General features: G+C 37.6%; 1 protein-coding gene across 5 annotated transcripts in view; it reads left to right on the plus strand.

Moving 5' to 3' along the window:
• Positions 1-15,592, plus strand: part of FUT10 (fucosyltransferase 10) — a 160,124-nt gene that overhangs the window by 68,756 nt on the left and 75,776 nt on the right. For 3 of the 5 annotated variants that reach the window (XM_072763544.1, XM_072763545.1, XM_072763547.1), the window contains exon 5: positions 9,956-10,113. In XM_072763544.1, the coding sequence (XP_072619645.1) occupies positions 9,956-10,113 (158 nt within the window). Of the gene's footprint in view, positions 1-9,955; positions 14,135-15,592 lie in introns of those variants that run through there. The other 2 variants (XM_025993575.2, XM_072763543.1) reach the window with 1 other exon arrangement.

Consider the following 15,592-nt stretch of genomic DNA (forward strand, 5'->3'; position numbering starts at 1 on the left):
CTCTGGTTTCTGCCAGACCTTACATGCTTGCCTTATAGGTGCTGCTTTGAAACTTTTCATTTCATGTATGCAATCAATTAACATCTCTTTCTCTATCTCTCCTTTTCTCTCTCTCTCCCTCCTTCCCTCCCTCCCCGCCTCTCATTCTTGCTCTTTCTTTCTGGCACACACATGCTTATCAATATAGAGAAAATGTTCAAATAATGATGGATAATCCTCAAAAGATTTCTTTTTCTTAAATTATTCTATAGAAATTTCTGGAGTCCCTGGATGGTTCAGTTGGTTAAGCGTCTGACTCTCGATCTCTGCTCAGATCTTGATCTCAGGGTCATGAGTTCAAGCTCCGTGTTGGAACCTACTTAAAAAAAAAATTAAAAAGAAAAGAAATTTCTTAGTAATATCTCCAAATTTCTTGATGCTCTTAACATTTGGTTATTTGATTACTTTACTTATTTGTACAAGGAATGGTCCCACTTAGTATATAACTAGATTTGTTAAAAGGTAATTTACTGAAAGAAAAAGAAAGATTAGTTTTAATGACTTGTGAAATTTAAAAAGAAATGAGATTGGCCACATATACTACTTGGTCATCACCCATTGTTCCCTTACCTGCTCCCATATACATGTAACATTTATCTGAATACTCTGAAGCCAATTTTTGTTAAATATTGAAATGTTTATTTTGGTTAGCATATTAATTTCAGACATAAACCTAGACAGTATGTGGAATTATTTTTGTATATTGCATGTATACTATATAAGGCTTTCATATGCTAACTATGTACATATTTAGATAATTTTAAAATATTTGCAAGATTATTTTCCTCATTTTAATTATTATAGAAATTTATGTTATTTTATCTGGTTTTGTATAACAAATTTTTACTCATAAAATCATTTATTGTGAGTGAAGTTTATTGGTCAGCAACACAAACACTAAATATTACATCATTTTTCTCACATCCTGATTTCCAGCGACTTCTTTTTTCACCTAATTTATAAGGTCATATTACAAAAACCAAAATCCACACACTGCAAAAAACATGAAAGTAGAGACCACGTGAATTGCCCATGCTATCCCAATGATTTATTCTAAAAGTCTAACAAAGCAGAAAACAGAACTTCTGAAGGTGATGCTTTGCCTGGCACTACCTATCACAATCCTTACCAAGCTTGGAGATTATAGTTATGGAAAACCGGAGAACTACACATTCCAACTGCTTCTGCATCTCACAAATGCCCTATTGGAGTGATTACTGGGGATTCAAAAAGAGTGTGCAATGACACTGGTAGATAGGTTTTAAAAAATCATAGGAGAATACATCTATTCCTGCATTTCCAACAGAAATAGCTAACTATGGTGTTTCAGAGTGCCAGAAGGCAGTGTAATTGAATGTCCTTCTCCTTGGGGTCTTCGAAGAAAAAGAGATGGAGTAGCTTGTCCTCTGGCGTGCTCTTATTCTTCCCAGAGGGGTGGTCAGTGAAGATGATTAAAAGGCTTTACTTGCATTTCAATGGTTGTGCTGCAATTCCTAAATGCTAATGTGCTCATTGAAAAGCAGAACAAAATATACCATGAAAGTAAATTAAAGGGTATTAGACCAGTTCTTTTCACTTGCATTTATTCATTTGTTCTACAAAATTGGTTACAGCTTACATATGGCATGCCTTAAAGTAAGTTATTTATGTGTTTCTTCACTTTTTCTCTTTCAGCCAAAGAAAAGCTAAAAGAAATAATTGGATTCCCTCTAACTCTGATTATTTTTTATCTTGTGCTTGGTAATAATTCAATCATTGTGTTTGTGTGTAGAAAATACTATAAGGATGTCAAATGCATTTCCCCTTCCTCTACTCTGCTCCTCTGCTGCTCTCCCTCCACACAGACCTAGTGAATTATCTATTGCTGTGTAAACAATATTGTCACAGACTTAGTGCCTTCAACAACACACATTTGTCATCTCAAGTCTCTGTGGGTTAGCTCATGGCTTAGGCGGGTCCCCTGGAAGCCTGCAATCAAAGTATCAGTCAGGGCTGTGTGTTCATTGGGAGGCTCAGCTGGGGAAAGTTCTGCTTCTAAACTCACATGCTTTTGGCAGATTCAGTCTCTTGTGGCTGTGGGACTTTCAATGTCTTGATGGCTGGAGGCTGGGGGGTGCCCTTCATCTTTTAGAGGCCATTCACAGTTCCTAGTCACATGGGCTTTCCCAGCATGGCTGCTTGCTTCCTCAAAGTCAGCAAGGGAGTGAGGAGCCCAGCAAGACCAGTGCTACCACCTGTGTGTATATAATCATGGACACATAATCACATACATTCTTTCACATTTGCCCTATTTTATTGGTTAGAAGCAAGTGGCAAATAACATGGATACATGAGTGGAAAGGGTTACAAGGGCATGGATACCAGGAGGCAGGATTCCTGGGGGCCATCTGCAGTCTGTCCACCACACCTGCTGAATCTGAGTTGGCTTGTATGCTGTGTTGTATGCATTATTTATGTAAGGGAAAGTCTTTGAATACTGAATTAATTAGTCAGTTAAAGACAATTAGTGGTAAGTGATCCTGTCCTCAAAAAGGCTATAATATAGGTACAACACGGAATCATCACAGATATAACTTTACAGAATTGGGATAAACTTTAAAAAAATAGCTTTGAGATATAATTGATGTACAATGAGCTGCACATATTTAAAGTGTATAGTTTGATTAATTATGACATTTACCTGTGAAACCATCACCACAATCAAGATGACAAACATTTCCAACCTCTTCAAGAGTTTCTTCTTGGCCCTTTTTAATCCATCTGCTTTGATCTCCTACCTCAGGCAACCACAACTCTGCTTTGTGTCACTTTTGACAAAGAAGCTAAGTCAGTTTTTTAGAACTCCATATAAATGGATCATATAATGATTCTCTTTTGTGCCTGGCATCTTTCACTCCATATGGTAATGTTGATATTTATCCACAACACCATGTATATCAATAGTTTCTCTTTATTGTTGAAGTCTGCACATACCAAAATGTCCTTATCCATTTACCTGTTGATGGACATTTGAGTTGTTTCCAGTTTCTGGCTATTACAATAAAGCTGCTATGAACATTCATGTACAAGTCTTTGTACCGACATAGGCTTTCATGTCTCTTCTGTAAGTACCTAAGAGCAGAATGGTTATGTCATATGGTAGATGTATGTTTAACATTTTAAGAAATTACCAAACTATTTTCCAGAGTTGCTCTATCTTACATTCCCACCAACATTGTTTGAGAGTTCTATTCATTAACAGTTGGTGTGGTCAGTCTTTTAGTTTTTGCTATTATGGCAGGTGCATAGTGGTATCTTACTAACATCAATACCTTTTCTGGTGATATGTCTCTTCAAATCTTTGCTCATTTAAACAAATTGAGTTGTTTTGTTAATCTTGAGTTGTAAGAATCCTTTATATAACAAGTACTTTCTTCCAGTTTTGGGGTTGTTTTTCCATTTTTTTTAACAGTATCTTTTGAAATGTAAAGTTTTTAATTTTGATGAAGTCCAGCTCATCATTTTTTTCTCTTATCGTTTGTGGGTTTTTTGTCCTATTTAAAAATATTTGTGTAACCCAAGGTGACTAAGATATGCTTCTTCCTGTTTTATTCTAGAAATTTTGTCCAGCAAGACACTTAGGTCTATAGTCCACTTAGAGTTAATTTTTGTAACGCAGCATAAGAGTTGAGATTTGTTTATTTAGGTATCCAATAGTATTGACACCATTTGTTGGAAAGATTATTTTTTCCTGATTGAATTACCTTGTTTTTTTCAGAACTCAATTAGCCGTATATTTGGGTTAATTTCTAGACTGATAAATATGCATATATTTAATTACTACAGCTTCATAATAAGTCTTGAAATCAGATAGTGTCAATCTTTCAGTTCGGTTCTTTTTCAAAATTGTTTTCACCATTTTAGGTTTTATGCTCTTCCATATAAATTTTAGAGTCAGTTTGCCAATTTATATGAGAAGGCTTGATAGTATTTGCATTGGGATTGTGTTGAGCGTATGTATTAATTTGGAGAGAACTGACAATATTGAGACATTTAATCCAGAGGAATGATATATCTTATCCATTTATTTAGATCCTCTTTTTTTTTTAATCATTTATTTATTTATTTATTTATGATAGTCACACAGAGAGAGAGAGAGAGGCAGAGACACAGGCAGAGGGAGAAGCAGGCTCCATGCACCGGGAGCCCGACGTGGGATTCGATCCCGGGTCTCCAGGATCGACCCTGGGCCAAAGGCAGGCACCAAACCGCTGCGCCACCCAGGGATCCCCAGATCCTCTTTAATTTATCTAGACATTACTTTGTAGTTCTTTGTGTACAGGTTTTAACTCTTTGGTCAAATTTGTCCCTAAGTAGTTCACATTTTTTGATACTATAGTAAAAGCTATTTTTTAAAAAACTTTATTTTCTGATCATTTGTTGCTAGTCCATAGAAGTAAAATCGGGGATCCCTGGGTGGCGCAGTGGTTTGGTGCCTGCCTTTGGCCCAGGGCGCGATCCTGGAGACCCGGGATCGAATCCCACATCGGGCTCCCAGTGCATGGAGCCTGCTTCTCCCTCTGCCTGTGTCTCTGCCTCTCTATCTTTCTCTCTCTGTGACTATCATAAATAAATAAAAAAAAATTAAAAAAAATAAATTAAAAAATTAAAAAAATAAAATTAAAAAAAAGAGGTAAAATCGATTTTGTACGTTGATTTCATCAATTGCAACTTTGTTAGTTACACTGATTAATTGTATATCTTTTAAACAGATTTCTTAGGATTTTTTTTTACATAAATGATCATATCATTTTAAAAAAAAAGATGATTCTACTCTGACTTCCGATCTCTATTTGCCTTTTATTCTTTCTCTTTTTCCTCTTTACTGCACTAAGACCTTTATTATAATTTTGAATAGTGCTGTTGGGACCATATGTCTTCACCTTGTTCCCTGTCCTAGAAAGAAAACTTTATCATGGTTTATGACATTAACTGTAGGATTTTGGTTGACGCCCTTTATCAAATTGAGAAAGTTTCCTTCTATTCTTACTTAGATGAGAATTTTTATCATAAGTGGATTTGGAATTTATTAAATGGTTTACTACATCCATTGGGATGATCGTATGGTTTTTCTTTTTCAGTTTATTTAATAGTGAGTTACAGTGATGATTTTTGGAAGTTAAACTGACCTTGTTTTCTTGAGATAAACTTCACTGGTTATAACACATTATCCTTCTCATTTATTGTTGGATTTGAATTGCTAAAGTTTTTGTTAGGAATTTTTGCATCCATGTTCATGAGGTATACTGTTCCGTATTTTTCTCCTATGCCTTAGCTAGTTTTCATATGTGGTAATGCTGGTCTCATGCTCCCTTTTCTTGTGTTTTCTGAGAGGTTATGTAGAATTGGTATTTTTTCCTTACATATTTTCTTTTTTAAGATTTTATTTATTCATGAGAGACACAGAGAGAGAGAGGCAGAGACACAGGCAGAGGGAGAAGCAGGCTCCATGCAGGGAGCTCGACGTGGGATTCGATCCCAGGTCTCCAGGATCAGGCCCTGGGCTGAAGGCGGCGCTAAACCGCTGAGCCACCTGGACTGTCCTTTCTTTACATATTTTGTTGAATTTACTAGTAAGTCATCAATACCTAGGTTTTGTTTTGGGTTTTTTTGCGTGTGTGTGGGAAGGTTTTTAAGTATAAATTGAATTGTTTTTAATAGATATAAAACTATTCCTGTTACTCATTGCATTTTGAGTGAACTTTTGGTAGATTGTGTCTTCTAAGGAATTTTTTTTTCATTTTATCCAACTTGTGAAATTGACCGGCATACCATTATTAGTATTCCTTTATCCTTTTAATGTCTGTAGTCTATATGTCCCCTCTGTCATGTCTGATATTAATTTATGTCTTTTCTTTTTTTCCATGACTAATCCAAATAGAGGTTTATCCATTTCATTGATCTATTCAAATAATTTGAGCTATTGATTTCTCTGATTATTTTTTTATTTCTTTATATCTTAATGATTTCTGTTCTCTATTATTTTAATTATTTTTAATTTGGACTTAATTTTATCTCTTTCAAATTTATGGTAGAAACTTGGGCCATTGATTTTAAATCTTTATACTTTCATAATATACATATTTAATGCTATAAGTTTCCCTCTAATTCCTGCTTGATCTACCTGCTACAAATTTAGGTTATCATGTTAATGTTAAATAGGTTTAAAATATTTTCAGTCTTGTGTTCTGCTCCAAATCTTCCTCCTGGGCAACTGATGGAGGTCCCTAGGAAAGGGTTGTTTTTTTTTTTTTTTTAAGATTTTTGAAAAATTTATTTGTTCATGAGAGACACACAGAGAGAGGAAGAAACATAGGCAAAGGGAGAAGCAGGCACCCCATGGGGAGCCCAATGCCAGACTCGATCCCAGGACTCTGGGATCATGCTCTGAGCCGGAGGCAGGCACTCAACTACTGAGCCAACCCAGGCATCCCAGGAAAGAGCTTTTGAGTGGCTTTGAACTCTTCTTTTGTGTCTGGGGCTTCTATGTATTCCAAACTGTCACTGTAGTCCATACTTCACCTTTAAGAATTTGTTAAAAATTTAACTGATTTCTTATTACCTATTTGTATGAGAGGTAGGTAATAAGAAATCTTTCTCCTGTATTCTGTCAAAGGTTGAACAGATTATGTATCCATCTCTTAGAACATCTTGTTATTATGGAATTCAGTTTACTTGGTTGCTGTGTGGTTTCAGTTCCCTGATGGGCTCAAGAGAAGTTATGAATTTATAGATTGTTTCACGTTGTCCTTATTGTTAGAATGGGAGCCATGTTCTCTTTGGAAGCAAAGTATTTGTTAATCATATGTTAGAAATAGCTTGTTTTTCTGCCCAGAACCCCAGCTGGAAAGTCAATTTGGGATGCTGAAATTTAGTTACTTCTAAAATGTCATAACTATTTCATCAAACACACTCCCTTCAGGTCATACTGTGAAATATTTCTACAAGAACACTAATTTCTAAGAGTCCATTTCATAAAGTTCTTTTCTTTGTAGTATCACCTCAGATGCAACTTTGTTTTACACTTTTGAATGGACTCTTTTGTGAGCAGGCAAGGAAACAGTATTATTACTGGCTTTCTTGTATAAACAGTTATACAAGGGTTGGGAAGGCCATCCAACAGTAAGTGGTCAATATGGCTACCAGCTGACTGGTGATTCAAGGATAATGAACAACTCATTTGCTAATGATCTTGGAACATTTCTGGTGTTGGTGATTTCATTATTTTTTAAGGTAGCCCATTTAATCTTTTGTTATTTTTGACAGTTATATTTTTCTTTGTTTTGAACCCACACTTTCCCTTCTATAGTCCATTCTTAGCTACTTGCTTCTCACTCTTTAATTCATTGGGCTATATAGCCTTGCATCTGGACCTATCAGTCAATAAATGTGAGCAGTGGCTTCTCAAAAGTTGTTTCATGGTAATCATTTTGAGTCCTCCTTACTTGATTCTGTTCTACTCTTCCTCCAAATACAGTCTCTACTTAGCCATGAACTCTGGCTAAAGTAACCCCAATTTTGAGCCTACTTCTGGTCTTTTGAAAAAAAAAATTGGTATTATTTTATATTGGTGTTTAGACTTCCCAGATTTTAAGTCTTAGCATTTCCTAATAGTGGTTTGCTATTTGGATTTGTGTTCTGGTTCTCTGTGCTCAGTGTTGTCTTGGTAAAGAAACTGCTCTAATTCCAGACCTTTGGAAGCCAAGCTCCATGATCATTTGTCAGCGGTCCTCCAGAGCAGGGAGGATTTGGGCAACTGTATCCTTGACCCTCTTCCAAACACATTAATTCTGTCTTCTACTAAGAGTCCCTTCAGATGCTTGAAAGCTTTATATGCATTCTAGATCATCTCTTTTACAGGCTGCACCCTAGTATCTTCTAATATGCTTCCTAGCATAGTAGAGATTCAACAAAGAGAATGTGTTGATCCAACCATAGGTAGGTACCCAAATTGTTACATTTCCAAATTGATTTTTCTACTCTGCTTTCTAAATTTCTGATGGATGAAGATTCTAATTAATACAAATTCAACACATTATAAACCCTACTATCTTCACATTAAAAATTTTAGAAAAAGGTACCTATGGACACAGCTTAAACTATTAAATAGTTCTGCAAAGTTAAAAAAGAGAGCAGTCTTTTACTTTCCCCCTTCCTTTCTCCCCAGTAGCAATCTGTTACCACCACAATCACTATTTTGATATTTACTCATTGTTTCTAAAGAACATGCTTATACACTCACTTTCTTTTGATGTTCAGTGTTTATGTGATCATGACTATGTACCTGCTATTCTGAGATGAACCATGTAGTGTACTGTGATTTGTATCCCTGGCCTGGACAAGCTTCTTGTTTCCTTCTTGTTTGCCTCTTGCTGGATTATTTTTCTATGTACGTATCACTCATTCAATCCTTGTTGATTGTTTAACTCTCCTTTGAAGATGTTCAGAAGTACCAGGAATCTACATTTCATCTTGTTGGAGAAATAGCTCACAGAGCCTTCTGACCCTCCCCAGTGTGTGGGCTGCCCTCTACCAGCTCATGGAGCACGAGTCGGAGCTCCCTTCCCCAGCACTTGGGGATTTTCCTTTCTTATCTTTTTCTGACACATCTCTTTTATGTTTTTCTCCCTTTTCCTTAGTTTGCTTTTTTGTTTGATCCTACCCTCGTACACCTTTCCGAGAAGGGATATGTGAGGATGTCTAAAATGTCTTCATTTTACTCGAACATTTAAACAATAGCTTAGCTGAGTGTAAACTATCCATTTTTCTTAGAATTTGGAGGCATTTTGCATCGCCTTTTAAAAGACTTTTAATTTTGAAATGATTTTAGATTGACAGTAGAGTTACAAAGATAGTACAGAGTTCCTGTACACTCTGTATCTGGCTTGCCCTGTTGTTAACATTGTACATCACCATGGTACATTTGTCAATACTTCAGAAATTAGTGTTAGCCCACCTGCTATTAACTGACCTGCAGACTTTGGTCATATTTCACCAGTTTTTCCACTAACATCCTTTTGTTATCCTTTGTTCCAGGATCAAATCCAAGATATCAGGTTGAAATTAGCTCTCATGTCTCCTTAGTCTCCTCCAAACTATGATCAGTTGTTCAGTTTCGTGATTTTTAAGAGCTTTGAGACTGTGGAGGAGCACTGGTCAGTATTTTTGTAAACCGGCCCTCCATGGATTTGTCTGATGTCTTCTCATGTTAAAATGCTGGTTACAGATTTGAGGGACTATCACTGCAGTGGTGAAAGAACCCTTCATACCATATCAGGGGATACATCATATCAAAGTGAACTATTACTGGCAATGTTAACTTTGATCACTTGGTTAAGGCGGTATCTGCTAGGTTTTTCTCTGTGAGTTTACTAGTTTTCCCTTGCCATTAGGCAAGTCACTAAGTTCACGCCGTGCTCAAAAGGAGAGAAATTAAGTTCCACCTCCTTGGGAGAGAAATGCCAGACAATTTGTGGACCTCAGTCAAAATCACTGTGATAACAAATAAATATTTGAAGGGGGAGGTATTTTGAGTTATGGAAGTATTCTTTTTCTCCTTAAAGTTTTCCCCACTAATGTTAGCAATTATCAGTTATCTCACCATTGCTTTTTAACTTCCAGTGTTACTGTCGGTAGAGCCTAACAGCTGGTCCTCCGAATTAGACTTTTCCTTGCAAGGAGGTTGTAGCGTCTCTTCCTTCTTTCCTGTGTCCTGGAATTTCATAAAAATGTTTGGCAAGAGACTATTTGTATTGCCACGGAGTGAAGATATCTGCTTTAAAGGAAAAGTATATGTTGGGTTCTGTTATTTTGAGATAGGAACACAGGACTTGTACTTTCTTATATTTTTAATTCTTCTTTCCTTTCTCTCACACAGGGCTTACCACCCAAGAGATGGAAGGCAGACGTTAGCCACCTGAGTTGCCCGGAGCCTGCCGTGTTTGCTTTCTCACCTCTGGCTCCACGTTGGAGCTCTTTGCGGGAGATGTGGATTCCAAGCTTTGAGCAATCCAAGAAAGAAGCCCAGGCACTGAGGTGGCTGGTTGATAGGAATAAAAATTTTTCAGCTCAAGAGTTTTGGGCCCTAGTATTCAAGGACTAATTTCTAAAAGTATCAGAATGATATAGACTAGAGATATCTTGAGGTTTATTTTCTAGGTTGCCTTAATATATGAATATCATAGCTACTTTGTTGACTATCCCTTAGGATAAAGATTAAGTGCCACAGTACTCATAATGAGTGCTCTCAGATCATGGCTGTGAATTACCCTTAGGGGTCACCTCTATATTTTTTATACTAAAAAAGTAAATATTTCTTATGGACACTGGTCACCTTCAGTTTACATATATGTACTGATGTACCTGCTGCCTTTTGTGGAAATTCAGCTAATGTGGAGTGAGTACTCCCCTCACTGCAAGGGAGGCAGAGGGTGGAGCTGTGGAATCTTGATACTCACCTCACTGTCTGCAGTTTATTAGTAATTTGGCAAGCCCAGTGTCCTGATGCTGAGCATGAACATGAAATGCATTAGAACTTGGCAATGAGAGATTCCATCTGTTGGTTTCCAGGGATGAATGAGTAATAAAAGCTGTGTGAATTTTATCCGCTTTTTCTCTTCAAGTCAGAAGAACGTGTACATCTACCTTCTGCTTACTCTTACTACCTCTCTTCCTTCTTTTCATCTTGCCCTGCATCCTGTCCCACTTTCCTCCTAAAGTGGAATGTCTTATAAAGATGTGCCTCCTCCTTGTGTGTTTTGAAAGGTGAGATGTTCTCAATTGTCCCTCATACTGCAGAGCAGAATAATAATCGTATGTTCCAGGCTGGACACCCTGTACTTTTTGATCAATATAAGAGTGGAAGTGAGTGCCCTCAGGAACTCCAGTTGTTTTGAAAGTGATTTTTCCTTTCCTTTCTTTTTTTTTTTAAGATTTTATGTATTTATTCATGAGAGACAGAGAGAGAGAGGCAGAGACACAGGCAGAGGGAGAAGCAGGCTCCATGCAGGGAGCCCGACATGGTACTCAGATCCCAGGTCTCCAAGATCATGTCCCGGGCTGAAGGCGGCGCTGAACCACTGGGCCACCGGGGCTGCCTTCTTTTGTTTTCTTTTCTTTTCTTTCTTTCTTTTTTCTTTTCTTTTCTTTAAAAGATTTTATGTATTTATTCATGAGAGACACAGAGAAAAAGGGAGAGACACAGGCAGAGGGAGAAGCAAGCTCCCTACTGTGGGACTCCATTCCAGGACCCCAGGATCATGCCCTGAGCCAAAGGCAGATGCTCAACCACTGAGCCACTCAGGTGCCCCTGATTTGTCTTTTCTTAGGATGATATACAGCCTGTAATAGTGGTCAGCCCACTCTAGTTGGTGAGCATTCCCTGTCATTTCTGATCCTGTCAGAGAGAAGGTTTGGCCGTCTTATTGAGAGCATCCACTGGAGCTCCATGAAAGAAGAGGGGAAAAGAGTGGCTCACATTTTCTTCCCATGTGAGGCGGGGAGGCTTTTAGAGGATACTAAAACCTCTTGCAACCAGACGAGTCATGTCTTTGGTGCTGTTTATTGTGGAAAGATGTAAGCACCAAAGGACAGGGAGAGTCCTTAATTATCATGTCCCCAGTGTGATGTATAGGAGAAATTCAGGTTGGGTCCCATGGTGCCAGTCCCCCTTTTACCCAGGCCAGTGGCTTTATGTGCCAGCGTAAGCCATATTTTTCATGGGTAGTGCTCTCTCTGGCTGTGCTGGAGGAATGAGGATAGAAACCAGCACCTTCTCTTAGAAGCAGGAAAGGTCATGTTGTTGGGTGGGAGAAGGTTCTATGACTGGGTTTTTCTCAATCTCAGCATTGCCATTAAGTGAATGTGATTTGGTACCAATCTCTGAACCTCCCTGAACTTTAGTTTTTATACCTAAGAAGAAGTGATTGGGCTGGTCATTGTTCTTTTATGTGTAATGTTATTTATCAAAATTAAGAAGTTTGATTTGTAGATGTTTTTACTTAGGCAGTTCACAAGTCATTTAGAACCACTGCATAGTTTTCAAAGGAAGAAAGCTCTTTGGAGGAAGAAGTATACTTCTTGGGTAGTGTTAGAAATAGAAAGTAGGTTATCTCTGCCATTTTTTTCTGATATGATCCAAAAGGAAAGCATTGGAAAGAGGTATTGCTTGTTACAGACCAGATTTTAAATTGTATATTGAGTGATTTTTTGTTGTTGTACTCTTCAGAGAAAGCCCAGGATGTGCATCTGGTAAGGTATTATCCGAAATCTCCAGTTGTCCATAAATGCCTTAAAATAGATACCCAGTGCTCATATGCTGCACGTATGTTTTAAACCTCAACATTGCATGTAGTTTTGTTCTCTCTTGGTTCTTCATCAAGACTCCATAGATAAAACTCTCCCTAAACTTTTCTCAAGTACGTACCCCTGAACACATTTAGTGAAATGAAATAATCGGTCATTTAATGTGGCATAAACATCTTGTGGGAGAAGAGGTCGGAAGAGAGGGAGTTCCATAGGATTGAAAATGTTTCAACGAAAATAAATTAGGAGTTTTTTTGGGGACTCTATGAGTATCTGTAGATTTGAGACTTTATCATTATTATTATTTTTTTGTTTAACACATGCATCTTCTATAATAGGATTTTCATTAATAAGATGGTACCTGCATGTACGATAATTGCTATCATGGAGTGAGGGGCATGGCCCCACTGTAGCAGGATTCTTATCTTCAAATAGGGAGCTGTGTGTTTTTGAGTTCCATGTCAGTGACATTGTATTTGTTGATCCCGTGAGACCACACCTTTCTTTTGACTTTACTGTCTCCATCTGTGAACTCTGATTAACAGAGAGTCCTGTCTCACAGGGCGACTATGAGGAATGGCTCATGGCTGTGAAGGTAGATAGAAACCTTTTCAGAAATGTTGAAGGAAGTGCTCACTAATGCTAGTCAGCAGTCTTCACATCTTCATCTGAAAATGAGGTAACTTTGACCTTTGACCATGGAGGAATTTTAAAATTTCAGAACCTGATTGTGGACCGGCTAATTTGTTGCTATAAAGGACTAGAGTCTAGTAACTAGAGTATCAATTGAATTGTTGTCATTATTAGTACAGATTGAATATATATAGTGTCGTACCCACTACTAGGAAGTAGAAGACATAAGCAAAAATGAACATCATTGCTCTGAGTTACACATTGTAAATTACACATAAGAGAGCAAGCCTAATCTCTATAGAACACTGTACAAATCCAAGCACAGTGCAGATCTGAAGTTGAAATGTCCAGCATAATACTGTGCATTTAAAAATATCATTAGTGTCACTCGTAATTCCTGCTAACGATGACATCCCCGATTTTTTTTTGCATTTCAACAGAACTAGCTTTATTATTATTATTATTATTATTAAACAAAAGAAATGGTCTAAAAGCAAATGCAGATATGTACCGAGGGATGGACATGACCTGGTACTTACAGAGATGCTGCTGTGTCATAAATGAAAACAGAATGTTAGGAGAAAAATGATATTTCAGGTGATGTCTGTTTGAATAATCTGGAGACACAAGTGAAAGAAGGTGCTGTGCCAAGCAATCAGCAGGAACAAAACAAAATCCTAGCACAGTGCAGATCTGAAGTTGAAATGTCCAGCATAATACTGTGCATTTAAAAAAATCATTAGTGTCACTCGTAATTCCTGCTAAAGATGACATTAGGGGAATCCAATGTAGAGTTAATTTTCAGTGAGTGATATTATCTAAAGCATCATGGATACAACTCTACATAAATGACATATGTCTTTCTTGGAATCTTCAAAATATAAAATGTAGAAGTTCACAGGCTGAGAATAATGGTGGTTAGTTTGTATTTCAAATAACTTTGCAATCCGGAATGTTCTGTAAAGAACTTTCTTACCCTTCTTTAGGGAATTTCTTTGCTTTGTTTTCACTTTTGTTGTTGTTGTTAGTGATACTGTTTTTACTGCATAATTCTAATATCAACGTATATCTTTAATTTCTTCTGATTACAGAAATAAAAATGCTTACAAAACTTGGAAAATTGAATTATGAATATATCATCTAAAGATGATATCTTGGGGGCACCTGGGTGGCTCCATCGGTTAAGTGTCTGATTCTTGATTTTATCTCAGCTCATATCAGGGTCATGGGATTAAACCCCGATATGGGCTCTGCACTCAGCAGGGAGTCTGGTGGAGATTCTCCTCCCTCTGTCTCCACCCCTCCCACTCATGCTCTCTCTCTCTCTCTCTCAAATAAATTAATAAATCTTTAAACAAAAAGAAGGATGGTAACTTGGCCAAGTTATTTGGCTGTTCTAAGCTTCAGTTTGCTCACCAGGAAAAGCTTATTAAGTGTCCAACTGCTCTATGAGGTTGTAAAGTGTAAAAAGCCAGTATTCAGACTTCATTCCATAAATGCTAGCTGTAGCTCTTGTGGCTCTCTGTGGTTGTCACCCTTTGTGATGACCTTGATTGAGATTTACACAGAACAAAGGAATGGCTAATCATAGTACCAGCGATGATGGTACCCTTATAAATGGTACTAAATAAACTAAATGTTCTCCGTTTAGTTATCTGATACATATTGTTATGAGATAGGCATTGTGCTTTGCATGTTAGCAGATGCAAATCAGACATGGGAGAGGGCTATGAAGGGTTCTGGGTAAGGCTTTGTGATATTATGATTGTATTAAAGCCAGGGACCTAGGAATGCTCAAATTGTACTGTCTCTCCCTTTCATGGGATTTCTGATGGAGTTTTACACTAAGCTCCTAATAGTGTAATGGAAATCAAACAACTTTTTATAGTAGCTGTGCAAACCCAGCTAAACCCAGTGCAGTGATCTCTGGCAAAGGCTTTTCAATTTTGTCATTCTCAATCTTGGGAGGAGCCTAGTGTACCCATAACAGGAGAGAGGAAAGAGGTGACCAGGTCAGGAGGTCCTACTCCTTCTGAGTAATACATTTTACTTGTTAACTGAAAAAAAAAAAAAAAAAAAAAGGAGAAGCCTGCTCAGGACTTCTGCTGGGAGACAAGCCCCATTTTGCTCTTTATATTTATTGATGCAAGAATATGAGTGCAATGCGTGGGAACCCACCTTTAAGTCATAGTAACCTCACTGGCTAATAAAATATGGCCTATCAATATCTTGAGCCTAACCCATTAAATTAGCGACCCCATTGGTGCTGGTGGTGCATATTATTAAGGAGATGGACACGAGGCAGGGGTGTGGGGAGGAGCAGTAGTGACCTTCCATGATTTTTGTTTTCTCAACTCATTGGGCTTAACAGCCAAGCTGTGGTCAGTTGGAGATGGAGCTGTTTCCCTAAGGGGTGTGACCAGTCATGATACACAGAGACTCCTTTCACCTTCCTGAGACTTCTTCCCAGATATTTATCCTTGCTCCTTTGGGTCCCCCTGGAACCACTGACATGAGCAGTTGAGCGATTGTCTCTGAATCTTCTGAAATGAATCAGAATTGCACACTGATTAATACC

This window comes from Vulpes vulpes, chromosome 7, assembly GCF_048418805.1.
Source record: "Vulpes vulpes isolate BD-2025 chromosome 7, VulVul3, whole genome shotgun sequence".
Lineage (NCBI taxonomy): Eukaryota > Metazoa > Chordata > Mammalia > Carnivora > Canidae > Vulpes > Vulpes vulpes.